The 24970-nt window shown below is 40.2% G+C and overlaps 1 protein-coding gene across 4 annotated transcripts in view; it reads left to right on the top strand.

The window, feature by feature from the left end:
* Positions 1–24970, top strand: part of LOC124805108 (mediator of RNA polymerase II transcription subunit 25) — a 164707-nt gene that overhangs the window by 16743 nt on the left and 122994 nt on the right. For all 4 annotated transcript variants that reach the window (XM_047265557.1, XM_047265558.1, XM_047265559.1 and 1 more), the window contains exons 4-5: positions 11808–11932; positions 24636–24861. In XM_047265557.1, the coding sequence (XP_047121513.1) occupies positions 11808–11932; positions 24636–24861 (351 nt within the window). The remainder of the gene's footprint in view (positions 1–11807; positions 11933–24635; positions 24862–24970) is intronic.

Here is a 24970-nt window from a genome sequence, read left to right as displayed (position 1 = left end):
CTGAAAAAATTGTGATTTCTGAAGATTACACTTAAGACCGGCAGTCTGTAAGACATGAAAAAGTGTGCAGAGGTTCTGAGGATGTTCTTCAGTGGTGGAGCCAGTGACAACAATGTAGTCCATGTAATTTATACACCCAGGGACAGGGAGCAATAATTGTTCCAAGAATCGCTGAAAAAGAGCAGGGCGCTGGCAACCCCGAATGGCAATCGTTGGTATTGATAGAGGCCGAAAGGTGTGCTAAGGACCAGAAACTGCCAGGAAGCAGCGTCGAGAGGAAGTTGATGATAAGCTTTTGACAGATCAATTTTAGAAAAATACTGGCCTCCCGCAAGTTTAGTGAACAATTCTTCAGGTCGGGGCATAGGGTAAGTGTCGATGAGGCATTGCGCATTTACAGTGGCTTTAAAATCGCCACAGAGATGAATATCACCATTGGGCTTTGCAACGACGACGACAGGAGAGGACTACTCACTGGAAGTGACAGGAAGCAAGACCCCTGAAGTAGGGAGACGATCCAGCTCCCGTTTGACCCGATCACGAAGGGCCACAGGAATGGGCCGAGCCTGAAAAAACTTAGGCTGAGCAGTGGGTTTGAGTGTGATATGAGCTTCAAAGTCGTTTGCACGGCCTAACCCAGGAGAAAAAAGGGACGAAAATGTCGTCGACAAGGAATCCAATTGAGCATAAGGAACAGCATCAGAGACGATACTGACAGAGTCATCTGTGGAGAACCCAAAAATGCGAAAGGCATCAAAACCAAAAATATTCTCTGCGTTACTCTGGTCGACCACAAATATGGGAACAGTGCAAACGACGGATTTGCAAGATACCTCAGCATTAAATTGTCCCAAGAGAGAAATCTTCTGTTTATTGTACATCCATAATTGCCGATTGACAGGTGATAGGAATGGAGAACCCAACTGAAGATACATCTGAGAATTGATGATAGTGGCAGCAGAACCGGTATCCACCTGCATGCGAACATCCCGACCAAGGATTTGGACAGTGAGGAATAACTTCCCTGAAAGGTAAGAAGTACAATTGCCAGACAGCACAGAAGCAGAATCAGTGTCACAGTCATGAACATCATGTTCCAAATGGCAGACACATGACCCTTCTTTTTGCAATTGTGACACACAGCCCAACGTTGGGGACAGTCCTCCGGTGAATGTTTCGTAAAACACTGCGGACACGAAGGAAGTTGCTGGGGGTTTTGCTGCAGTTTCTTACAGGGTTGTTTATGGTTAGGCCGAGCTGCATTTGGGAGCGTACTGTGGCCACATCGGCTGGCAGAGACACACCGCACGTGTCGTCAACAGTGCACAGAGGTTGTATTTCCCCGACGTCACCCCACGCCTCTATTTGCGCCCCAGCAGCACGAGAAATTTCTAAAGACTGCGCGATGGATAGGACTTCATCTAGAGTCAGATTGGCCAACTGAAGGGCACGTTGCCGAACTTCTTTGTCGGGCGCCGACCGGATAATAGCATCCCGTACCATGGAATCGGCATAGGATTCTTTGTGAACGTCAGTAACAAATTGACACTTTCGACTGAGGCCGTGAAATTCAGCAGCCCAAGCACGATAAGATTGATTTGGTTGTTTTTGACAACGATAAAAGGCAACACGAGAGGCTACCACATGCATTTGCTTTTGAGAATAGACAGACAGAAGTGAGCAGATTTCAGCAAAGGACAAAGACGCAGGGTCTTTCAAAGGAGCCAATTTCAACAACAACCGATACATTTGCGGTGAAATCCATGAAAGGAACAGATACTTACATGTTTGTTCGTCCGTGACATGAAATGCCAAGAAGTGCTATTGAAGACTTTTTCGTAATCAGACCAGTCTTCTGCCGTCTTGTCATAAGGAGGAAAAGGAGGTATAGACGATGACGAGAAACGCCCCGCATTTGATGCCGCGACGAAATCACGAATCGCCGATGTTAGAAGCGTTTGTTGTTCAATGAGACCTTGCAATAGTTGCTTGACAGTAGCCATGGAAACCTATGGGTCAACGATGAAAAGGAAAAATCCACTACCTCGTCGCCAATTGTTGTAACGTCAAGTTGTCACATATATTTCAAAACAACACAACACATATGTCATTGAGTAAGTTGACAAAGCAAGACATGTGAACAAGGTAACATTCGAATGAACACAGAGTCCAAGTCTAGCGGCCGCTGCCTGGCTGGCCACTTAAGTGGCGCGGCTGCTGCATGGCTGGCAGACAGCGCCGCATGTAGAGGACGCGTGTAATTGCGGGGCGGCACTTTGAATGATCGGCGAGTCACAACAACGACAAAGATGCCATTATCAGCATCTCACTGAGTTTGAATGAGGTCATGTAACAGGGCTATGAGAAGCTGAAAGTTCCTTCTACAACATTGCAGAAAGACTTGGCAGGAATGTAGCTACTGTACATGATTACTGGCAGTGGTAGTCACAAGAATGTACAGTCACAAGAAGACAGTGCTCCATACTGCCACGTGACACTACTGAGAGGGAAGACCATCATTTTCAATGTGTGGCTCTGGTGCTGCATCTGCAGCAGTAATAAGAGCAGCAGTTGGCATGACAGTGACACAACAAACTGTTACACATTGGTTACTTCCAAGACAGCTCTGCACCTGATGCCCTGTAACATGCATTCCCCTTATCCCAAACCACCGCCACTTGTGACACCAGTGGAGTCAAGTGTGAGGTCCTTTTGGCAGGGTGGACGTCTGTTGTGTTTTCTGATGAAAGCTGGTTCTGCCTCAGTGCCAGTGATGGCCGTGAGTTTGTTAGGAGGAGGCCAGTTGAGGGCCTGCAACCAACCAGTCTGCGTGTTAGACACAGTGGACCTATACCTGGAGTTATGATCCGGGATGTGATTTTGTATGACAGCATGAGCACTCTTGTGGTTATCCCACACACCCTGACTGCAAAATTGTATGTCTCTGGTGATTTGACCTGTTGTGTTGCCATTCATGAACAGCATTTCAGTGGTCATTTTCCAATAGGATATTGCTTGCCCACATACTGCTGTTGTAACCCAACATGCTCTAAAAGTGTGAACATGTTGCCTTTGGCTGCTCAATCAACAGTTCTGTTTCCAGTCAAACGTATATGGGGCATCATCAGACGACAACTCCAGCATCTTCCACAAACAGCCTTAACCGTTCTTGTATTGACCAACCAAGTGCAACAGATGTGGAACCCCATCCCATAAACTGACATCTGACACTTGTACAACACAATGCATGCATGTTTGCCTGCATGCATTCAACATTCTGGTGGTTACACCAGTTATTAATGTACCAGCATTTAATGTTTGCATTGTCTTATCTTGCACTTAACAATAAACAGTGATCTTGCAATGTTAATCATTTAACTACATTACCTAGACAAATGTGTTCCTGAAATTTCATTACTCAGCATTAATTATTTTTGGTTGTTGTGATGTTTTTCCATTGGTGTATTTGTGGATGGCAAAGTAGTTTATTCTACAGTCCTTCCTAATGGCTGAGGAACATAATTTGTGCTTGGGCATTCAAACCAAGTTGATATGTAGAGACTTCAATAGAATTAACACTGTCTTGGTGTCACTGAGAGCTTATCAAAGTGAGGGATGGATTCCAAGATCTATCCAGGCATTCATAAATGACTTGTCACTGCTTCTTTCTCAAATGAGTTGTGAAAGGATGAAATACGTTTCAGAATGTTACCGGTATTGACAACAGAATGTCAGCTGCTACTGGAATAGTCTGCTACAGTTGATATATCATGCTTTAGCAGTTGGGTGTACTTATGTTCATTGCTCACATCATTTGCCCGATGTACAACAGTCCACCCTTGCGTGGGATGTTGTAGACGCCTCACCTCCCAGAGCATCAAATTACCCCTGAGGAATCAGTAAGGTGTGCCATTTTCAGTGGGAGGTGAGAGATCACTATGAATTAAGCCTGATCCAATTTTTAGGAAAACTGCATATGTATGGCAGGAAAATCATGGATTTAAATCTTTCTCTTTACATGGGTTAGATAAAACTGGCAGTAACACCATCATAATTCATACCTGATTTCATGGACGGATGTTCACCGTATTACATGCCTTCAGTATAATGACCCTGCATCTCGATCACCTTCTCTTGCACAGATGGAAGGGGTCGTACATCATCAACGTGTCTTATCTCTGTTGTTGTCTTCCAAGGACCACCCTGTGGTGTGGATTATGTCATCTCTTGTGTTGTACCACATGCCACAAAGAGTTTCTTCCATTTCAGCGGAAGGTCGTAACCACATGGCCTCATATCAGGTGAATGCTCCATTATCTCCCACTCCCATATATGCAGATGTTCCTGCTCAAGGATTGCCGTGTAGCATTGTACATTGTCATGAAGGACAATGGGATGCAGTCTGTCGGCGATCTACATACAGCAGGGAGACAAGGAGCTCAATTGTCATGTTGTCTATGGTGGGACATCCTGAATGGGGCAAATCTTGAATAACAACCCTGCCATCCTGAAACGCTTTCACCTATATTACCGTCATACAATATGGCAGTGCTGCATTACTACACACATCACACAATTTTCTGAAAACATGGTTGTGTGCTCCAACCACATGCTGTTTGAGTCTTGATCCATGCATATTAGATAACATCTTGGACCTACTGATAACAAACAGACCCCAACTTTTTGACTCTGTAAGCGCAGAACAAGAAGAAGGGACCGGTTGGTAGGACATGTTCTGAGGCATCAAGGGATCACACATTTAGTATTGGAGGGCAGCATGGAGGGTAAAAATCATAGAGAGAGACCGAGAGATGAATACACTAAGCAGATTCAGAAGGATGTAGGTTGCAGTAAGTACTGGGAGATGAAGAAGCTTGCACAGGATAGATTAGCATGGAGAGCTGCATCAAACCAGTTTCAGGACTGAAGGCAACAACAACAACAACAACAACAACAAGCGCAGAATAGGGAATCAGTGATCATAAGGCCATTGCAGCATCCCTGAATATGGAAGTAAATAGGAATATAAAAAAAGGGAGGAAGGTTTATCTGTTTAGCAAGAGTAACAGAAGGCACATTTCAGACTACCTAAAAGATCAAAATGAAAATTTCTGTTTCGACACTGACAATGTTGAGTGTTTATGGAAAAAGTTCAAGGCAATCGTAAAATGCATTTTAGACAGGTACGTGCTGAGTAAAACTGTGAGGGACGGGAAAAACCCACCGTGGTTCAACAACAAAGTTAGGAAACTACTGCGAAAGCAAAGAGAGCTTCACTGCAAGTTTAAACGCAGCCATAACGTCTCAGGCAAACAGAAGCTAAACGATCTCAAAGTTAGCATAAGGAGGGCTACGCGTGAAGCGTTCAGTGAATTCGAAAGTACAATTCTATGTACCGACTTGACAGAAAATCCTAGGAAGTTCTGGTCTTACATTAAATCAGTAAGTGGCTCGAAACAGCATATCCAGACACTCCGGGATGATGATGGCATTGAAACAGAGGATGACACGCGTAAAGCTGAAATACTAAACACCTTTTTCCAAAGCTGTTTCACAGAGGAAGACCGCACTGCAGTTCCTTCTCTAAATCCTCGAAAAAATGACTGACATCGAAATAAGTGTCCAAGGAATAGAAAAGCAACTGGAATCACTCAACAGAGGAAAGTCCACTGGACCTGATGGGATACCAATTCAATTCTACGCAGAGTACACGAAAGAACTTGCCCCCTTCTAACAGCCGTGTACCGCAAGTCTCTAGAGGAACGGAAGGTTCCAAATGATTGGAAAAGAGCACAGGCAGTCCCGGTCTTCAAGAAGGGTCGTTGACCAGATGCGCAGAACTATAGACCTGTATCTCTGACGTCGATCTGTTGTAGAATTTTAGAACATGTTTTTTGCTCGTGTATCATGTCATTTCTGGAAACCCAGAATCTACTCTGTAGGAATCGACATGGATTCTGGAAACAGCGATCGTGTGAGACCCAACTCGCTTTATTTGTTCATGAGACCCAGAAAATATTAGATACAGGCTCCCAGGTAGATGCTATTTTCCTTGACTTCCGGAAGGCGTTCGATACAGTTCCGCACTGTCGCCTGATAAAGAAAGTAAGAGCCTACGGAATATCAGACCAGCTGTGTGGCTGGATTGAAGAGTTTTTAGCAAACAGAACACAGCATGTTGTTCTCTGGCGTGCCACAGGGGAGTGTTATGGGACCATTACTTTTCACAACATATATAAATGACCTAGTAGATAGTGTCGGAAGTTCCATGTGGCTTTTCGCGGATGATGCTGTAGTATACAGAGAAGTTTCAGCATTAGAAAATTGTAGCGAAATGCAGGAAGATCTGCAGCAGATAGGCACTTGGTGCAGGGAGCGGCAGCTGACCCTTGACATAGACAAATGTAATGTATTGCGAATACTTAGAAAGAAGGATCCTTTATTGTATGATTATATAATAGTGGAACAAACACTGGTAGCAGTTACTCCTGTAAAATATCTGGGAGTATGTGTGCGGAACTATTTGATGGGGAATGATCATATAAAATTAATTGTTGGTAAGGCGGGTACCAGGTTGAGATTCATTGGGAGAGTCCTTAGAAAATGTAGTCCATCAACAAAGGAGGTGGCTTACAAAACACTTGTTCGACCTATACTTGAGTATTGCTCATCAGTGTGGGATCTATACCAGATCGGGTTGATGGAGGAGACAGAGAAGATCCAAAGAAGAGCGGCGCGTTTCGTCACAGGGTTATTTGGTAAGCGTGATAGCATTACAGAGATGTTTAGCAAACTCAAGTGGCAGACTCTGCAAGACATGTGCTCTGCATCGCGGTGTAGCTTGCTGTTCAGGCTTCGAGAGGGTGCGTTTCTGGATGAGGTATCGAATATATTGCTTCCCCCTACTTATACCTCCTGAGGAGATCACGAATGTAAAATTAGAGAGATTCAAGCATGCACAGAGGCTTTCCGGCAGTCGTTCTTCCCGCGAACCATATGCAACTGGAACAGAAGAGGGAGGTAATGACAGTGGCACGTAAAGTGCCCTCTGCCACACACCGTTGGGTGACTTGCGGAGTATAAATGTAGATGTAGATGTAGATGTAGATGTTGCTCGTTTTTCCGAAACATACTGTCAGGGGGTTTGAACTGGCCTCCTGCAATTTCAGACAGTATATGCTACTACTTCTACTGACTTTCTACTATCAGCAGCAGACACTGCACGTGCTATTGGATGTACATCCTTCATGTTATGGCAGTGTTGCCACTACTTTTTATCCAACCTTACTATTTTGTATCTATTGCACATTGCAAATCTGTTGTGGTATCATTTGCTTCAAAAATTTGTTTTAGTTATATTAGCTTATCCCACAGCCTGTCCATTTTTGCATTTTTGCGTGCACTGTGTTCCCTACACCTCTGGTCAGGAGGGTGACTGCAAATACTTGTTTGAAGATTTAAGTCCTAATGGATATCTACCTTCCTTTTGGAATCCCATAGTAAAGTGAATATTTTCATGGACAGAATTTAGATGCTTCAAAAGTTGACATAATTTATCCTTGTCCTGGAACCACACTATGAGGGTGTCACCAACATACCTTTACAGCTCTGGCACCTTTTGAGTCCTCCATAAATAGATAGATCATCCCACAGAAACCAGATGGCAGTTATAAGAGTCGAGGGACATGAAAGGGAAGCAGTGGTTGGGAAGGGAGTAAGACAGGGTTGTAGCCTGTCCCCGATGTTGTTCAATCTGTATATTGAACAAGCAGTAAAGGAAACAAAAGAAAAATTCGGAGTAGGTATTAAAATTCATGGAGAAGAAATAAAAACTTTGAGGTTCGCCGATGACATTGTAATTCTGTCAGAGACAGCAAAGGACTTGGAAGAGCAGTTGAATGGAATGGACAGTGTCTTGAAAGGAGGATATAAGATGAACATCAACAAAAGCAAAACAAGGATAATGGAATGTAGTCTAATTAAGTCGGGTGATGCTGAGGGAATTAGATTAGGAAATGAGGCACTTAAAGTAGTAAAGGAGTTTTGCTATTTGGGGAGCAAAATAACTGATGATGGTCGAAGTAGAGAGGATATAAAATGTAGGCTGGCAATGGCAAGGAAAGCGTTTCTGAAGAAGAGAAATTTGTTAACATCCAGTATTGATTTAAGTGTCAGGAAGTCATTTCTGAAAGTATTTGTATGGAGTGTAGCCATGTATGGAAGTGAAACATGGACAATAAATAGTTTGGACAAGAAGAGAATAGAAGCTTTCGAAATGTGGTGCTACAGAAGAATGCTGAAGATTAGACGGGTAGATCACATAACTAATGAGGAGGTATTGAATAGGATTGGGGAGAAGAGAAGTTTGTGGCACAACTTGACCAGAAGAAGGGATCGGTTGGTAGGACATGTTCTGAGACATCAAGGGATCACCAATTTAGTATTGGAGGGCAGCGTGGAGGGTAAAAATCGTAGGGGGAGACCAAGAGATGAATACACTAAGCAGATTCAGAAGGATGTAGGTTGCAGTAGGTACTGGGAGATGAAAAAGCTTGCACAGGATAGAGTAGCATGGAGAGCTGCATCAAACCAGTCTCAGGACTGAAGACCACAACAACAACAACAACATCCCATCCTTGGCTGTACTTCCTGTCTTCATACAGTGTGTTTAAATTAAAAAAAAAAAAAATATTTAAAAACTGCATATCTGAACAAAAATATCATCTTTATTGAAATTGTTGCTAGTAAGAAGTAAGGAATCTGGATAAGAAACAGTGATGAAAAATGATATGGCATTGAAGCTGACTAGAAAATCAGAACAGTTCAGTATAAATCATTTAATCTTCCCACTAAATTCTGCAGAATTCATAATATGAAGAGAGCACTTCCCCAAAAATAGTCTTCACATTGAGGCAAAGTGTGTAGATCTTAGTAAGCTGGAGAGCCAGTAAAACAGCCATGACAGAGCTTCAGACAAATAATGGTCATTTTATGTTCTATGATACCATTATTCTGGCATTCATTTAACACTTTAGGGACACAGTTGAAAAGGAACAGTGGCTGTTCATCTTGTGAATGACTTAACAAATCATCATAGTCATTTCAGCATGGACAAAATTCTAGCTTCTATCTTTGCTTTTTTAATTCCTCAAAGAAATTTCTACTCTGCCATATTCATCCACATATTTACATCTCAGTATGGTTCAAGTGTTTGATCACATATTTTAATTCCCAGCCAGTTAGAAAGAGTGCGTAATAGACCTCTTTGCATTCCAGAAAATATCTCTAAACACTGATTATCTATGGCCACATGATTCATGGTATGGTCTACTACTTTCAGTATATTGACCCGAGTGCTGAAGCTTCAGTTGGCTGGTTCTCTTGATAGATAGTTCATCCCCAACAGTTTGGATTAGTTGAAAAGAATTAAACACAGTTTCATAGCAACAGGGATGATGACCCAGTGTCACTATTTAGAAGAATTTATTGAACAAACAAGGGGGAGAAGTTTACTAAGGGCATATGATGGATGAGAACTTTAATTCTTACCAAAAAATATTGTTACAACACTATGAATCCAACTTTCCTTTTCAACAGGCTGGAGATAATTACAGCGGAGACAGAAAGAAAGGATGGCTAACTTCTGGGATCAAATTGTCTTGCGTGAAGAAGAGAGAAAGCTTTATTTAATGTAGTCAATTAGCTCAAGAAAAGAATTAAAGGCACACTACAAGCAGTACTGTAAAATCGTCATGTCATCAACAAGACAAAGCCCATGCACTATGCACAAAAAATTCAAAGTTCCAAGAGAATGTCACTTATAGCAGATCACTGGTCAACCTTTCTTACAGGAACTATGTAACAAGTACTGAAACTGGATCCTGTGAATGATGCTCTATAGAGAAAGCAGGATTTGATCACAGAGAAACCATTGTGGTAGAATTAAATCTGTTGGCATTTTCTGTGGCCTTGCCAAAAAAATATTAAGGTATTACAAGGATCAAGTTGTATTTCACTAACAGGAAACAAAAAGTCTCATTACTAAGTGTTATCACAGGTAAAAGTATCAAATGTGGAGTCTTGTGCTAATCAGTACTTGATTCAGTACTTGTTCTTTGCCTGTGTATCTGTTTTATGTCAGAGAACTCTACAAAAATTATTATCTTTGCTGACTACAAGCGTACTGAGTAAGATCCCAAATATAGTCATAACAGACACAGCCAGAAGGTTAATGGAACTGCTTTACAGTTGGTTCACAACAAGCAATGTATCTCTTAACTGTTCAAATGCTAATATTTTATGGTTACAAACAAATTAAAATTTCTTAAATGTTTCGGAATTAGAGATCAATGGTACTCACTATGTAAAATTTCATGTGTGCAATTTCTAGACATTCAGATTCAGTTTCAGACAGGATTATTAGAATAAGAAATAAGAACAATGTACATAAAGACATAAAATTACTCAGCTTGGTCCAAAAAGTTGTCCACTATTCAGGAACACACATTTTCAATAAGTCGCCAGCAGCCACTAAAAATGCGGTTTCAGATAAGGGATAGTTTAAACAGAGTTTAAAAGACTTTTTGGTAGCCAATTTCTTCTACTCTATAGATGAACATCTATACAGGAAACCAGTTTAAGTAAAAATGTCTGTTAGATTTCAGTTTTGACAGCACTTTATTGCAACAGTCAAGATTAGGTATTTTGTGTGTGACAAATTTATTAAAAGTGCATAACTATATTTTATTCTGACAGTGTATTAGTTATGTAAATATTAGCAGTTGCAATGTACTGTAATGTCTTCACACATCTTGACAATCTCATGGCAAATGATCAGAGACATGGGTATTATATTCAAAAGTTCTATGTTATACTTTCTGACATGTTTCACACCCACGAGAATCATCTCATTTTTGGGTCTATGGAATGAAAACTGAATCTAATCTAATCTAATCTAATCATATTTCATGTACATCCACACAGTACTGTCATATGATATTGTCTTTTCAGGTAAAGAAACAGAGGTTAAAAACATATGCAGGAACCTAGAGATTATTATGCATATTGGCCGTTATACTTACTCCCTAATTGTGTTTATAATTAATAATAAGAGTGAATTTAGTGTGAACTGTACAACTCACATTAAAATTACCAAATGAAAATAATTTTCATGTAGATTCTGCATCCCTTCTAGCATTTAGAATTAAGTTTCGTACTTCGGTGCAAAAGACTTTAATGAATTGGCTGCAGGCATCTAGCATGAATATAGAATATAGAATATAGAATATTCAAAACTACATTAAAATAGTATCTTATTAGCTATTCCGTTTTTAATATATTACAGCATTTATTGTAAGGGATGTAAAATTCTATCAGTGACATTTGTAATAACAGCTTTGGCTTTTCAGATATATCTGCAATTGGTAGTGTTCTGGTAAAGTACAAACTGACTCACACTTAAGTCATTGAAGGCTGTCCTCCATGATGGAAGTTAATAAACATTATATCTGAGAATAAATGAATGGGACAATTAGATCATGAGTGACTGGGAAATAACTGAGAAACAAGTAGATGTGTTATTTTGATAGCTGCCAATATAGACTCATTAACAATGTTTATGTAGTTAAGGGTGCAAAATTAATGTGAGAGAGCTTTTTGTAAGACATGATTGTGTTTAAAACATTGCTTGTATGTCATAATTTCAGTACGAGATTTAGTGTGCTAATTGATATAGTACTTTTACCATATTATTTCTTTTGTAGATTTGGTTTCCATAAAATTAATGCATATTTTATGTACATTTACAGAGTACAAATGTACAGTATGGGCTTGTGGTATATCATGCAGCTGACTGTTTTCCACGGCCAAGCTGTATGTGCTATGGGCCATATTCCAGTGCTGTACGTGTTCTTAACACTATTGATAAGCTTGAGTAAGTATGAACTCCCATGTTTACCCTTTATTTCCGTGGTTTTGTATGTTATACAAGAAGTTTAAAATATTTAATACTGTACAAGAATAATATGTGGTGAGACAAGATGAAGACCCTCTTTTTATCATTTCTGCATCTTTTAATACGTTCTTTTCTAGAAATAAGGTATATAGACATGTAAGTAGTGTCCGTGAAGATAATAAAAGAAAAACAAGTTGTTATATTTCTCGTGCAGTGAATGAGAGTCGTGGCCAAAAGACAACTGGTTCTCTTGAACATACAGTTACCATGAAACCTACAAACAATATTTACAATTATGTGGAGTTTGGTTTCTATGTCACATGCATGAGACTCTGATAAGATGTTTCAATATATTGATAAAGAATCTTTTGCTATCACAGGAGCTACAACAGTACACATCAGGTGGTCCTCAAGTACTGAGCAATGTTGCAGTGTCCAACATGTCTAGTGCATGCCAGAAATAACAGCAATCAAATGGGCTGTCAATAATTATACATTCATTCAGGGTACTGCTACATGAAGAGATAACATTGTCAGGTAACTGTACAGGCATTGAATATGAAGTAACTCTGCATGTAATGAAGGCCAGATACAGTGAGGCATAACACATCAGGATCTGTGGCTCCACTTGGATGTAAAGGTCTGTCCAGGATTGGCAGCATCAGCATTGATTGGGAGTTACTCCAAATGAGAAGCTGAGGAGCAGTCGGCACAATTGGCCGGTGTAACTCCGGAAGGTTACTGATGTCTTGGAGGCCGTGCACTGACATAGGTACTTCTGAGGTGAAAGTTACAGTGCATACTATTTCCAGGCACGTGACTTGTGGAGGGAAACAGACATGAGCTAGCACTACTTCTTATCATTGAGTGCATGCCAACAGATGGCAAGAGTAGCACTTGCAGTGGCAGTGTCCAGAGTTCATGGAGATAACAATCCATGTTGTATTTGTTGTTATTTTGCCGGCTTGATACGCAGAGCCAATATCATCGAGCTGGTTTGCAGACTATGCAGGAAGTGGTCAACACCTTAAGGATGGGCTGCCCACAAGACACTTACGTGCTGCATTTGCTTTCTGATTGGACTGTGGGTGCAATATCACATTCCCTGTTCCTGGTGGAGAAGTGGTGAAGCCATCTTCCTCGTAGCTGAGGATCATGCATCCCCCTGCCTCGTGCAGGTAACAAGATGGCTGTGCCCACCACATGCTGAAAAGAGTAAAACGAGTAGTGTCAATGGGTGTCCACATTAGAGTGGTGCTTCCCCTGGGCGAAGTAGATGTCTGATTGTGTCTGGGGAGCTATTGAGGGTGGTTGCTCAGATTGCAGAACTGGCACCCGAGGTTGAGGGGTGTCACCTTACAGATGACGCAGATGACCTGAGTTCGATGGCAGTGTAAGTGCGAGAATGGTGTGACTGTAAAAGAAACAAAATTAATGGCAGGTTGTAAAAGGATTGATGGTGTAGAGCAGCCAGGGAGGAATGCAGAAGGGAAAAGGGCAGAGCACCATCGGAATCAGTTGAATGTAAAGACACCAAATGATCCCTTGCAGAGAAAAGGACAGCAGAAAGAGAGCAGAGTACCAGAGATGTGGTCCATTGAGTGCTCACTGCCATGGCGTATGTGCGAGGATGGAAAGGAAGAGGGCAAAGCACTGGATAAAAATGGTCTGTTGAGATCTCAATGCTAGAATGTGCATGGGAGCACAGAAGAGGAAGAGGGGGGTCTCAGATAAGGAATGAGGAATAGGGGCTCCTGTTGAGCTGAGGAGGTCAGTTGGAGAAAAGCAGGTGCACTGGAGGAGTCCATTGAGTGCAAGCCACTGCAGGCCACCAGAACCCTGGAGATGATGGGGCCTTGGAGCTCTGAAGGCAGCTGTCTACCGAGCCTTGGAGGCCAGGTGACTGGAGGCTGGACAACTCTGGAGACCTCGCACTTATGTGATTGATGACTGTTGAGACAAAGCAGGGTTTACTGGGAAACCTACTGCCTCTCTGTTGTATGAGGCTTGCGCAGGCAAGTGGGGTTCTTCCTGGCTGAACTGTGTGGACTCTAGCCATTTGTGGGAATATATACAGATCCTTACAAATACAAAAACAAATCTCTAAATATTATCAGTAGTTGGTACAATGTCACCAACACCCACACAACTAAGGGAACTCAACAAAAATCGTTCCCCTGGAATGGCATTAAGAAAAACCAAACTTTGATGACTGTAACATTGTCAGAATGTTTTTGTTGTTATGAAGAGAGAAGAGAGGTCTTTCAAGAACTTGGCCTCTATGTACAACAACAAAATTTTTGGAAGCATTGCTGGAACTGTAAAATATATCAAACATCTTCACAATTGTACACTTGTGGTGGAAACTGTTATGTCTAACCAACTGACCACAGTTCTGCACTGTAAGAATTTTGGTCAATATACCATAGAATGGTGTCCCCCCAAGGGACCATTTTAAGTATCTAGTTTGATCAATGACTGAAATTCATTATTACTAGCACTTACATCAGTGTAACCTGTGGATTGTCAGTATCATCCACCTGCCAGTGGTATACTGGAGTAGGAGTAGTAATGCCTAGCAACTTAAACCACACTGACATCCACTAAAACCCAGAACGAAAGCTCAGGTGAATGATGATTGCTATAATTAATTGTTGTTAAAGGCAAGTTTTCCTGTATAAGATACCTAATCTGGTTTGGCGTCTCATGTGATATTGTTTACATTAACCCTTAAACCATTTGTGGTGGTACAAATCCCAGTACATAAGTGGCTGTGCTTGTGACTAGCATTTTACCACTTTGCATATGGGTCTTTTCCTATTCGAGGCCAACACAATTTGTTGATTTGACATTGTTCATGATTGACTTAAAGTACGTATGCGGCTCACTTGATACGATAGTCATGACTGAAACAATGGACTGATTGGTTGATGAACCATTTGTCACTCAGTAAGTTGGTGTCACCGACATTGACACAGTAAACTAATGAAGAGGTGTAGCTCTGTGACATCACTAATTAAGGTTAAGGCATAAAATGGCTGTGGTGACTTAGTGATTTCTTTTCCTTTATTTTTTTTAAATCGAATTTGATAAGGCTTCAGTGTAGTTTTTTTTTTGGGATAATAGTCACTCATTGTTTGCTGCATACTGTTGACTGTAATCTTGAAGAATCAATAAACCACTGGGAATCCAGATTTATTAAAACTGAATTCTTGTTTTCGACGTTCGTTTGTTATTTTGCATAGTAAGTAAAAAAAAGGAATTTGTGTCGAAAGTGTTATGGGTTGCAAGAGGATGTACAAGTAAAGGGAATATGAAAGTAGGTTGTGCATAAATAATAAAGCTGTATCTAGTTTGAAAAGTAGGAATATTAAAGACAGTGATCATAAATTAGCGTTTATGAACATATTGTACTTGGGTAGAGAAGAAAGTTTTTATTAATATCAGTGAAAGATGACCATTAGTAATGGAATGGGTTTTGCAATAAAGAAGTCTTTAAATGAACATTGTATTTTCACATTTTTAATGAATGAGAACTATGTTTTGAAGACAATCAGTCAGTCACGTCCTGGCTTTCATATGTGATCAAAGGCTCACATGACCACCACACTTGTGAGATCCTACAGTAAAGTATATAAAACTTTAGGCATTTTGAACTGTCTTAGTGGAAAAGTCTGTGGTGCTAACAGATCCAGTCTACAACAATTTTATTTTTGGTACAATCTGAACTATGAGTGTACCGTTTATTGTTCAGACTGAACTTAATATGGAAAAATGCTGGATACAGTACACAGTGCTGTCGTCAGAATGACAGCAGGGGCTTATACTACAAGTTCTATCCCTAGCCTCTGTGTTGAAGTTAGTGAACCACCACTTCCTGTCTGTGACATTTCCTGACCATACAACATGCCTTTAAAGTTAAGTCAGCCAAAGAGTCTTCAGCATCCACTGTCATTGATTACCCTCCAGCATGGCAACCATTCTTGAACCACAAAGCCTCTAGGGATCCAGGTGAAGCAGCTTGTAGCAGATATCGATTTTCTCCTACAGTGTTGGAGCAAGCAGTCACCTTGGCTGATAAAGTGATCCAGGCTAAATTTGAAAGTACTGTATATGTGTACACAAAGTTGACAACAACAGATTTTATGTATCTCTGTTCATGCTTTGCATTTGAAACAAACACTGTAATGACAAAATTGTTTACACTTCTTACTTCAAGCAAGATGACTTTGTTATCTGCTCAATTGTTTTCTTAGATGATGTCATAAGAATTTGCCTACCAGCAGAATCGATGTTGAGTTGGATGCAGTCCTGATGACACTCAAGCAGATGAGATGTACCCGTATGAAGGCTTTCCTCATCTGATACAAATCACAGTGCTCTGAAAATCATGCAGAGAAGTACCAAGCAAATAATTTTGTCCAGAATACTCGGTTTTCCCTACAGAAATAGGGTAAAGAGCAGTCAATCCGTTTAGTACTAGACCACATTGGAATTTGCATTTACAAGACTGCATATGCAGTAGCCAACCAGGCTTGTGATAAGAATTCAGTGACATCAAGTGATCCCCCACCCCTCCCTTTAACTCCCACAGTCAGTTATGTCTTTTCTTTTCTTTAAGTACCGGTTGGATAGCCATATGCACAAGGCAAAAGTTTTAGTCCTTTTATGGAGGTAATATTCCTTTCAGGAAGTAAAATTTTATGTGAAGACCATCTTAAGTTTATTTAACTATGAGGTAATGAGCTTGAATGTGCATGGTGGCGTGGAACCAATCATTCACATTTTTAATTTTAAATTATAAACAATTTTAAAATATTATCTATTATTTGTTTATAGCTTACTTTTCCAACATAATTGTTAATGTGAGACAGAATATAGAGTTCAACAGTGTTGGGATTGATGGGTATCAGTTCCATCCTGCTGGTCGTCTGGGAGGGACAGCCCTCACATCCTCCCAGACACTGACATTATTGGACATCATCAAAAACTGTTAATATATAAGGGGTAATCAATAAGTAATGTAACCATTTTTATTTTTGACCAATTTCAGTTGAAAAATGTGCTATTTGTCCGGGGCAACATGGAATATTCTTGCTTCAGTTCCTGGGGTTTCATGAAGTTACAATCAGTAGCAGCGCTATGTGTAGCATTCAAAACGATGTCTGTAAGGGAGGTGCATTCCAAGCAGAGAGAGGTCATCGAGTTTAATTTGGCGGAAAACCAGAGCATTTCAGATATTCATAGGCACTTGCAGAATTTCTACGAAGACGTGGCAGCGGACAAAAGCATGACGAGTCATTTGGCGAGGTGCATGTCATCGTCACAAAAAAAGTTGCACAAACCAGTCTGATCTCCCACATGCTGGTTGGCTGCACACAGCTGTGAAATTGAAGGAATGGCTTCAGTGTGTTCATTGCCACAAAAATGTAAACAAACTCTACCTTCTCCATGACAACACAGGGCCTCACACAAGTCTGTGCACCCAGGAGCATCTTAAAAAACTTCATTGGTCTGTTCTTCCTCATCCACACTACAGTCCGGATCTCACACCTTCCGACTTCCATCTGTTTGTCTCTGTGAAGGATACGCTCTGTGGCAAGCAGTACATGAATGATGGGGAGGTTATTGATACAGCAAGACATTGGCTCCGTTGTCAACCAGTAGAGTGACACCATGCAGGCGTACAGGCCCTCTCAGTGAGGTAGCATAAGGCCATCACATTAAATGTAGATTATCTATAAAAATAGGTTTTGTAGCCAAAAGAGTGGGGAATAATATGGTGTGCTGGAATACTGAATAAAACCAACCCGCTTCCAGAAAAATAAGTTTTGCATTGTTGACTGCACCCTTGTATGTGCATGGTATACTACCACAGTCATAGTATTTGTAATGGAAGACTTTTTTGTTCAGCTCACAAAGTGAATACATTCATTTTTGTAAAGTTGTAATCTGCTTAAAACCATCACATTGTTGTAATCATCTATAGATTATATTGTCTACCTGAGGGCTCATCCAGTCCCTCACAGTCTTTCACAGGATTGTGAAGATGAAGGGATGAAAAAGAAAAGAAAATCTCCACTAAAATGATTCCAATAATACAGTCGCACATAAATATATTCAGAACAGATATGGAGGATTGAGTGATTGTGTTCTCAGTGAAAAAGCCAGGCTCAGTGGGGAGAGTACTGAGAGTGTGTGAACTCACCCTCTCTCTGTATTCACACTCACTGTGCACACAAGATCTTAGTTAAGAGTCAGACCAATTTTTAAAGTTCAGTGGCTGCATATAAAAGTTGGCCACACATCCTCGCATTGTGTCATTACTGTGCTAAGTTCCAGATAACTGACTAAACTGCAGGCAGGATTTGTATAGTGAAATAAAATGCTCTGAACACAGAGTACTGTGTAGTAAATAAAAATTAGTATTTAGAAAAGTAAATGATATAAATAAAAAACCTGGTTAAGTGCTGTGAGTGCAGCAGACTTAACAGTGAGCTTGACCAAGACTGCTTCAAGTCATGAACACCACAGTTCAGAATTGAAGTCCACGAAATTGACTGTGGAAAGCTTTTCTAAGTGCACGAATTCGTGCAGAAATTTTACAAGTTCATAGACTTCTCACATGAAAAATTTCAAACACTTCTGATCATAATTAACATGCCACACATCCATATAGGATTTGGCTTGACAAACTTCTTCAACCTTCTGCCCATGGTCATTATGACTTAAATAGCCTTTATTTGTCATTGAAAAACTTAAAAAAATGCATTTATGGACAAATATTTGAAATAACTTGCAATCACTTGCTGATACCTGTGGCATGTTGAAATATACCAGTTGGATGCCTTTTGACAGGCAAATCTTGCATAATATCTCTCAGGGGCTACATTACCTTTCCGACAAATAAAAAACCTCACTACCATAAATATTGTACATCAGATGTTACTCTCATTTCATCAACTTTACCTTTTGCTAGGGTGTTTAATTCATGAGTTGTTTGTGCCTCATCATGTTGGAGTGGCCAAAATTAGCTTTATAAGGCATGAACTGTTTAAAGCTAAAATTAATTCTCCATTGACAGATAATTTATTGTCCCATACTGCTGCTGTACTTATTGTCTTCCAAATTATTTTATATTTAAATGTTTTTTTAGACATTAGAATCAATATTCCTGCTCATTATTTATATTTTATTGCTTTCAATATTATAATGTAACTGCACTCCGTCTTCAAGCCACGAGTGGCCTATCGGGACCATCTGACCGCCGTGTCATCCTTAGTTGAGGGTGTGGATAGGAGGGGCATGTGGTCAGCACACCTGTCTCCCGGTCGTTATGATGGTTTTCTGTGACCGGAGCCACTACTGTTTGGTCGAGTAGCTCCTCAACTGGCATCAGGAGGCTGAGTGCACCCCGAAAAATGGCAACACCCATCCAAGTGCCGGCCACACCTGACAGCGCTTAACTTCGGTGATCTCACGGGAACCGATGTACCAACAGCGGCAAGGTCGTTGCCTATAATGTAACTGGATTGACGAAAAAATGTACTCATCAAGCAGTTGCAGGACAACGGAAATATAAAGGTATTTCAATTTTCAAGCCTTCAGAGTGGTGGCTCCTTCTTCTGGTAGAAGTGTTGAAGCAGAAGGAAGAGGTATGAAGGCAAGGACTGGTGAGGTTTAGGAAATGGCGAGAGTTCGGAAAAGTTACCCAGAACCCTGGATCAGAGGAGACTAACTGAACGGAATGAGAAAGAAAGAAAGAAAGAAAGAAACAAACAAACAAACAAAGACTCTTTCCTTCTCATCCTGTCTGGTAAGTCTCCCACGACCTGGGGTTCTGGTTGACTTTTCCTAATCTCCTCATTTCCTAAACCTCACCAGTCCTTTTCCTTCAACACTTCTCCTTCCCCATTTCAACCTTTCTGCCAGAAGAAGGAGCCACTATCTCCGAAACCTTGCAGATTTAAACACCTTTATATATGTGTTCTCCTGCTGCTGGTTGGTGAGTAGGCTTTTTATCTATCCAACTATATTATATTTTCAAAAATTGATTGTTTACTTTCAATATTGTTGTTCAAGTGCTGTCAGTGGACACTTTGTTTTGATCACTTAAGGCATTTTGAAGTTATTAATTTTTAAAATGTACCTCTACGTCATCTCTAACTAAGCTACTCTTCCATCTATAGAGTGGTCATTTAAACATGCTTTCTCATCACATTTTTAGGGTCTGTAAAAACAGACTCCTTATACAATCACTTTGCTGTCTGACTCTATGTCCTTCTGTTAACATCTATTTTTGTCTGGAATGGGTAGAGGTATCAAATTGAAATTAATGTCAAATACTAAGATCTATCTTTCATTGTCGGTGTAAAAAAAATTGAACGTATAAGTCAATGCAATCAAAAGTATGGTCATTTATGTCACATATTTTGATACTTGCAAACTCACTTGGCAAAATCCATAGGTGAATGATGTGTATACATACTGTAATTAGGTTTGTATGGAATCCTCACTGTGTGAGTCTACTTGCACTTTTCTGTTGTTTTTTTTCCCCCCATGCGGTGCCTTTGTATGTTACATAGCTTTATTAGTAATGTAAAACAATTTGCAACCATTGAATTACTGCTGTATTAAATCCCTCCTGCAATGCAGCATCTTGCAACAGTCACTTGCAGAGGGAAAATCAGTTGCAATAACCTTCAGTGTACCTGCTTCCCTTCTGACAGTGGTGGATTACTTCATGGTGGGTAAGTTTTGCCAATAGTAGAGGCACAAATGTTAGCTGCTCTAAGTAACATTTCCAACACACTACCTTCTTGAGACTATGTCCACCAGCATTAAGACAAACACCACATTGTGCTATCTGTCAAATGTGCTGGCATTAGTGGTGCTTTTATGTCTTCATAGAGGAATGGACTTTTTTTGTTGTTGACAACATGTAGCATCCTTTATCTATACCTGCTCAAACTGACTGGTAAGCAGTATTATAATACAGCTTTGTTAGAATGTCAGTGTGTTTCCTCTGTCTGTGCCCTAATGTTGCCTGAATTGGGAGACTTCTGTTGGTCTCATTATACATACTTTCATTTATTCCTTTCCTGTGGAGCCATTTGAGGCTTCAGATGTGTTGTAGAGTTTAATTATCATCTGCCTTATTGGTGGATCTCGAGGGTCATGTGATTGTAAAATGAAGGCCAGTGGCTCAATGAGTCATCATGTGCTGTCAGTATCTCTCTGTGCTGCTTTGATCCCTTAGATATTACTCCATCGAAAGTGCTCAGTGAATTTCACTCCAATGATCACTTCGTCATCTTGCACTACCTTCCATACAGAGTTGTATCATAAGGAAAGAAAATGGGTCTTAAGCAGGGAAAACTTCATGCCATACAACCAATTGTGAATCTTCAAGTTGTTATTGCATATTACTTGATCCATAAAATTACAGGAATTCAGCCATAACCATACTTTGTCTACAGCTGATATTTGTGTTGTAAAGTGTTCAGTCATCCCTGAAGATAGCCACGAAGACTGACAGTAAGGTTTTCCCATCCACCTTATACACTGGTAGGAGTCAAGTGTATGTGAGTACACAGCAAATCATTCTTATTTTATGTTTTTGAGTCATCGGTATTCAGACTGATTTGATGCAGCCCACCATGAATTCCTCTCCTGTGATACACTCTTCAGCTTGGAGTAGCACTTTCACCTTGCATTTTCAATTATTTGCTGGAGGTATTCAAATCTCTGTCTTCCACTACAGTTTTTACCCTCTACAGTTCTGTCCATACCAGGGAGATTATTCCCTGAACCTTAACACATGTTGTGTAATCCTGTCCCTTCTTCTTGTTAGTGTTTTTCATGTATTTCATCCTTCATCGATTCTGTGGAGAACCTCCTCATTCCTTATCTTATCAGTCCACTGGATTTTCAACATTCTTCTGTAGCACCATGTCTCAAACACTTCATTACCATAAAGTGCTGTGCTCCAAAGGTACATGCTAAGAAACTTTTTCCTCGGATTAAGGCCTATGTTTGATACCAGTGGACTTGGCCAGCAATGCCCTCTTTGCCTGCACTAGTCTGCTTTTTTTGTGCTCCTTACTTTGTTCATAATGTGTAATTTTGTTTCCAAGGTAGCAGTGTTCCTTAACTTTGCCTGCTTCATGATACTCAATTTTGATAAGTTTCTCACTATTCTCATTTCTGCTATATCTCATTACATTCATTCTTTTCATGATTTGCTTTCCATCCGTATTCTGTACTCATTAGACTGTCCATTCCATCCAACAGATCCTGTAATTCTTCTTCACATTCACCGAGGATAGCAATGTCATCAGCAAATCTTATCACTGATGTCCTTTCACCCTCATTTTTAATCATACTTTTCAACTTTTATTGTATTTTCTTCATTGCTTCATTGGTGTATTCTGTTCTCTTCTGTGTTTAACACTTGAATTCTCATCACATTCTTAACATTATCACCAGTTCTATTAATTTCACCAAACATTGTTTTGACTTTTATATATTCTGAACAAATCTTCCTGATGATCATTTCTTTTTCGGTTGCTTCATACCTTTCTTCCAGCCATTTCACTTTATCCGTCCGGCATTTGCTATTTATTTCATTATGAAGAGATGTATGTTGCTGTGTTCCTGTCTTTCCCTGAATATCTTTTTTTACATCCCTCTTTTGTCAATCACTTGGAGTACTTCATCTGTTACCCAAGGTTTCTTCAGAGTTACCTTACTTGTACACATATATGTTTGTCCAACGTCTGTGATTTTGCTTCTTAGAGACATCCACTCCTCTTCAACTGAGCTGTGTACTCTGTTGTTTCTTACCACAGTATTCATGTCCTTTTAGTGAACTTCTATTGTGTCTGTCATTCCTCAGTACTTCAGTATCCCACATCCTTCCACATTGCTTCTTTCAGATGATTCTCTTGAACTTTAGTCTACTCTTCATTACTAAATTGTGCTCTGAGTCAATATCTGCTGCTGGGTACACCTTACAATTCAATACCTGATTTTACAATCTCTGTCTGACCATTACATAATCCAGCTGGAGCCTTCCCGAATCTCCCTGTCTTTACAAATTATATATCCTCCTCTTGTGAGTCTTGAACAGAGTATTTGCTATTACCATCTAAAATTTATTTCAGAACTCAGTTAATATTTCCTCCCTCTTGTTCCTACTGCCAAGTCCATATTCTCAAGTAAAATGTCTTCTGTTTCTTCTCCTACAACCCCGTTCCAATGTCCTTGACTATAGATTTTCATCTCCCTTTTGCATACAAAATACCCATTCAGTATCCTCAGAATCAGCAGCAGAAAATTTGTTCATAAAATTTGTTATGAAATAAATAGTAATTTGTGGAGAGCAAATGCTGAAACAAGGTCACAATCTGTAAATAGTCTTCACAGGTTTGCTGCCAGATCACATTATGCAGATTCCACAATATTTCCTCAGAGCAGCTGTCTGACATCTTCAGGTGGTTCAACCTTGCTGGTGGCTAGGAACGACTGACCTTAGTCATACATAGCCACCAGCAAGGTTGAACCACCTGAAGATGCCGGACAGTTGCTCCGAGGAGATATTGTGGAATTCGCACAACATGATCCTGTGGCAAACCCATGAAGACTGTTTACAACATATCGACCGGAAAAGCTTGAAGAAGCAAACAAAGTTACAATCCATGCATTAAAATGTTTTGTAATCAAGGATAACAATTCTGTGAGCGGAACAGTAGTAAATAATGACACATTCTTGGTAATGACACATCATTAAAAAAAACCAGCAAATCTGAGCTTCTGATAAAATGTACTGAATTCCAGATGTGGTGGAGACATTTTCCAACAAGAGGTCTCAAGAACAATGCTAAATGCTTGGCCGCATAATATATAGGAGATCCACTCTTACTTGCTGCTGTGGGCCATAGGGGTACATTCTTCTTGTAGATCCTAGGAAGCCCATATAATCTCAGCAAAGACATCCTTCACTGAGGGTTTTTGGTAGCATATATCTCTGTCACCCATGTGGTATTTTTCCACTATGATTTGGAATATACTCATAGGCAGTTGGCTTGCTTTACTGGTATATAAAGTGGATGGGAACACTTCAGTGCGAGTATTTCTACCTGGGCAGTTGACAGTCCAAATATTAACAGCATAGAAAATTTGATTACCACTGAAGTTCCACAATTTTATGGATTGATCATACAAAGTATATTATTGTCAATCCACTGAATTTTACATCCAGACTTTAGGCCAACAATGAAGGTAAGTTGTTCTCTGGTGGAGGGAGGAACACTAGTCCATACATACAACTTTTATCTTCCCTAATACAGGATTGGAGCAATTTTTGCTTCTCCTCCATCTCTGCATCTTCCCTGTATGTTTTACTGTTTGTTGATATGTATTTTTCTCATGCAACTGATAGACATGATTTTTAAATTTGTAATATGTTAGGATACAATGCCTGTGCTCTCACTTTTAGTGTATGTCAGCTCTTCTATAGTTTCTCTTACCATACTAGTTGGTTAGTAGACTTCCAACATCTGTTTCCACTAGCAGTAGCCTCCTTGTTTTACTTGTGTACTTTGCATTTTTGTATACTTTGTGATATGTTCCAAGACTTGGCATCTAAATAGTCATACACATGTTCTAATGCTAATTACAGATCTGTCGGAGGCAGGGGTGAATCAAATGGAAATGTGGCTGAAGGCCTGGCATCCGCACTCCAGTGTTTTGAAGACATGCAGCAACGCAGAGAAGCGAGTGTGCTTCCTTTACTTCAGAGACATTGCATACTACTATGTAATTCACCTCCATATTTAATGGCAGTTACAGAGTCACCTGCTTTTGTTGGACATAATGTTGAGCAGCTTGCTTCTGTTCTCAGCAAGGTAACTGTTATGTATGATTTGACTTTGGCATTTACACCAGATGAGACAAATTAATATTATAACTGAGTTCTGTGTCTAAAAATGATTAACTCCAAACTGAAACTGCAAT

This window comes from Schistocerca piceifrons, chromosome 7 (genome assembly GCF_021461385.2).
Source record: "Schistocerca piceifrons isolate TAMUIC-IGC-003096 chromosome 7, iqSchPice1.1, whole genome shotgun sequence".
Lineage (NCBI taxonomy): Eukaryota > Metazoa > Arthropoda > Insecta > Orthoptera > Acrididae > Schistocerca > Schistocerca piceifrons.
This window is presented reverse-complemented; position numbering and strand designations above follow the sequence as displayed.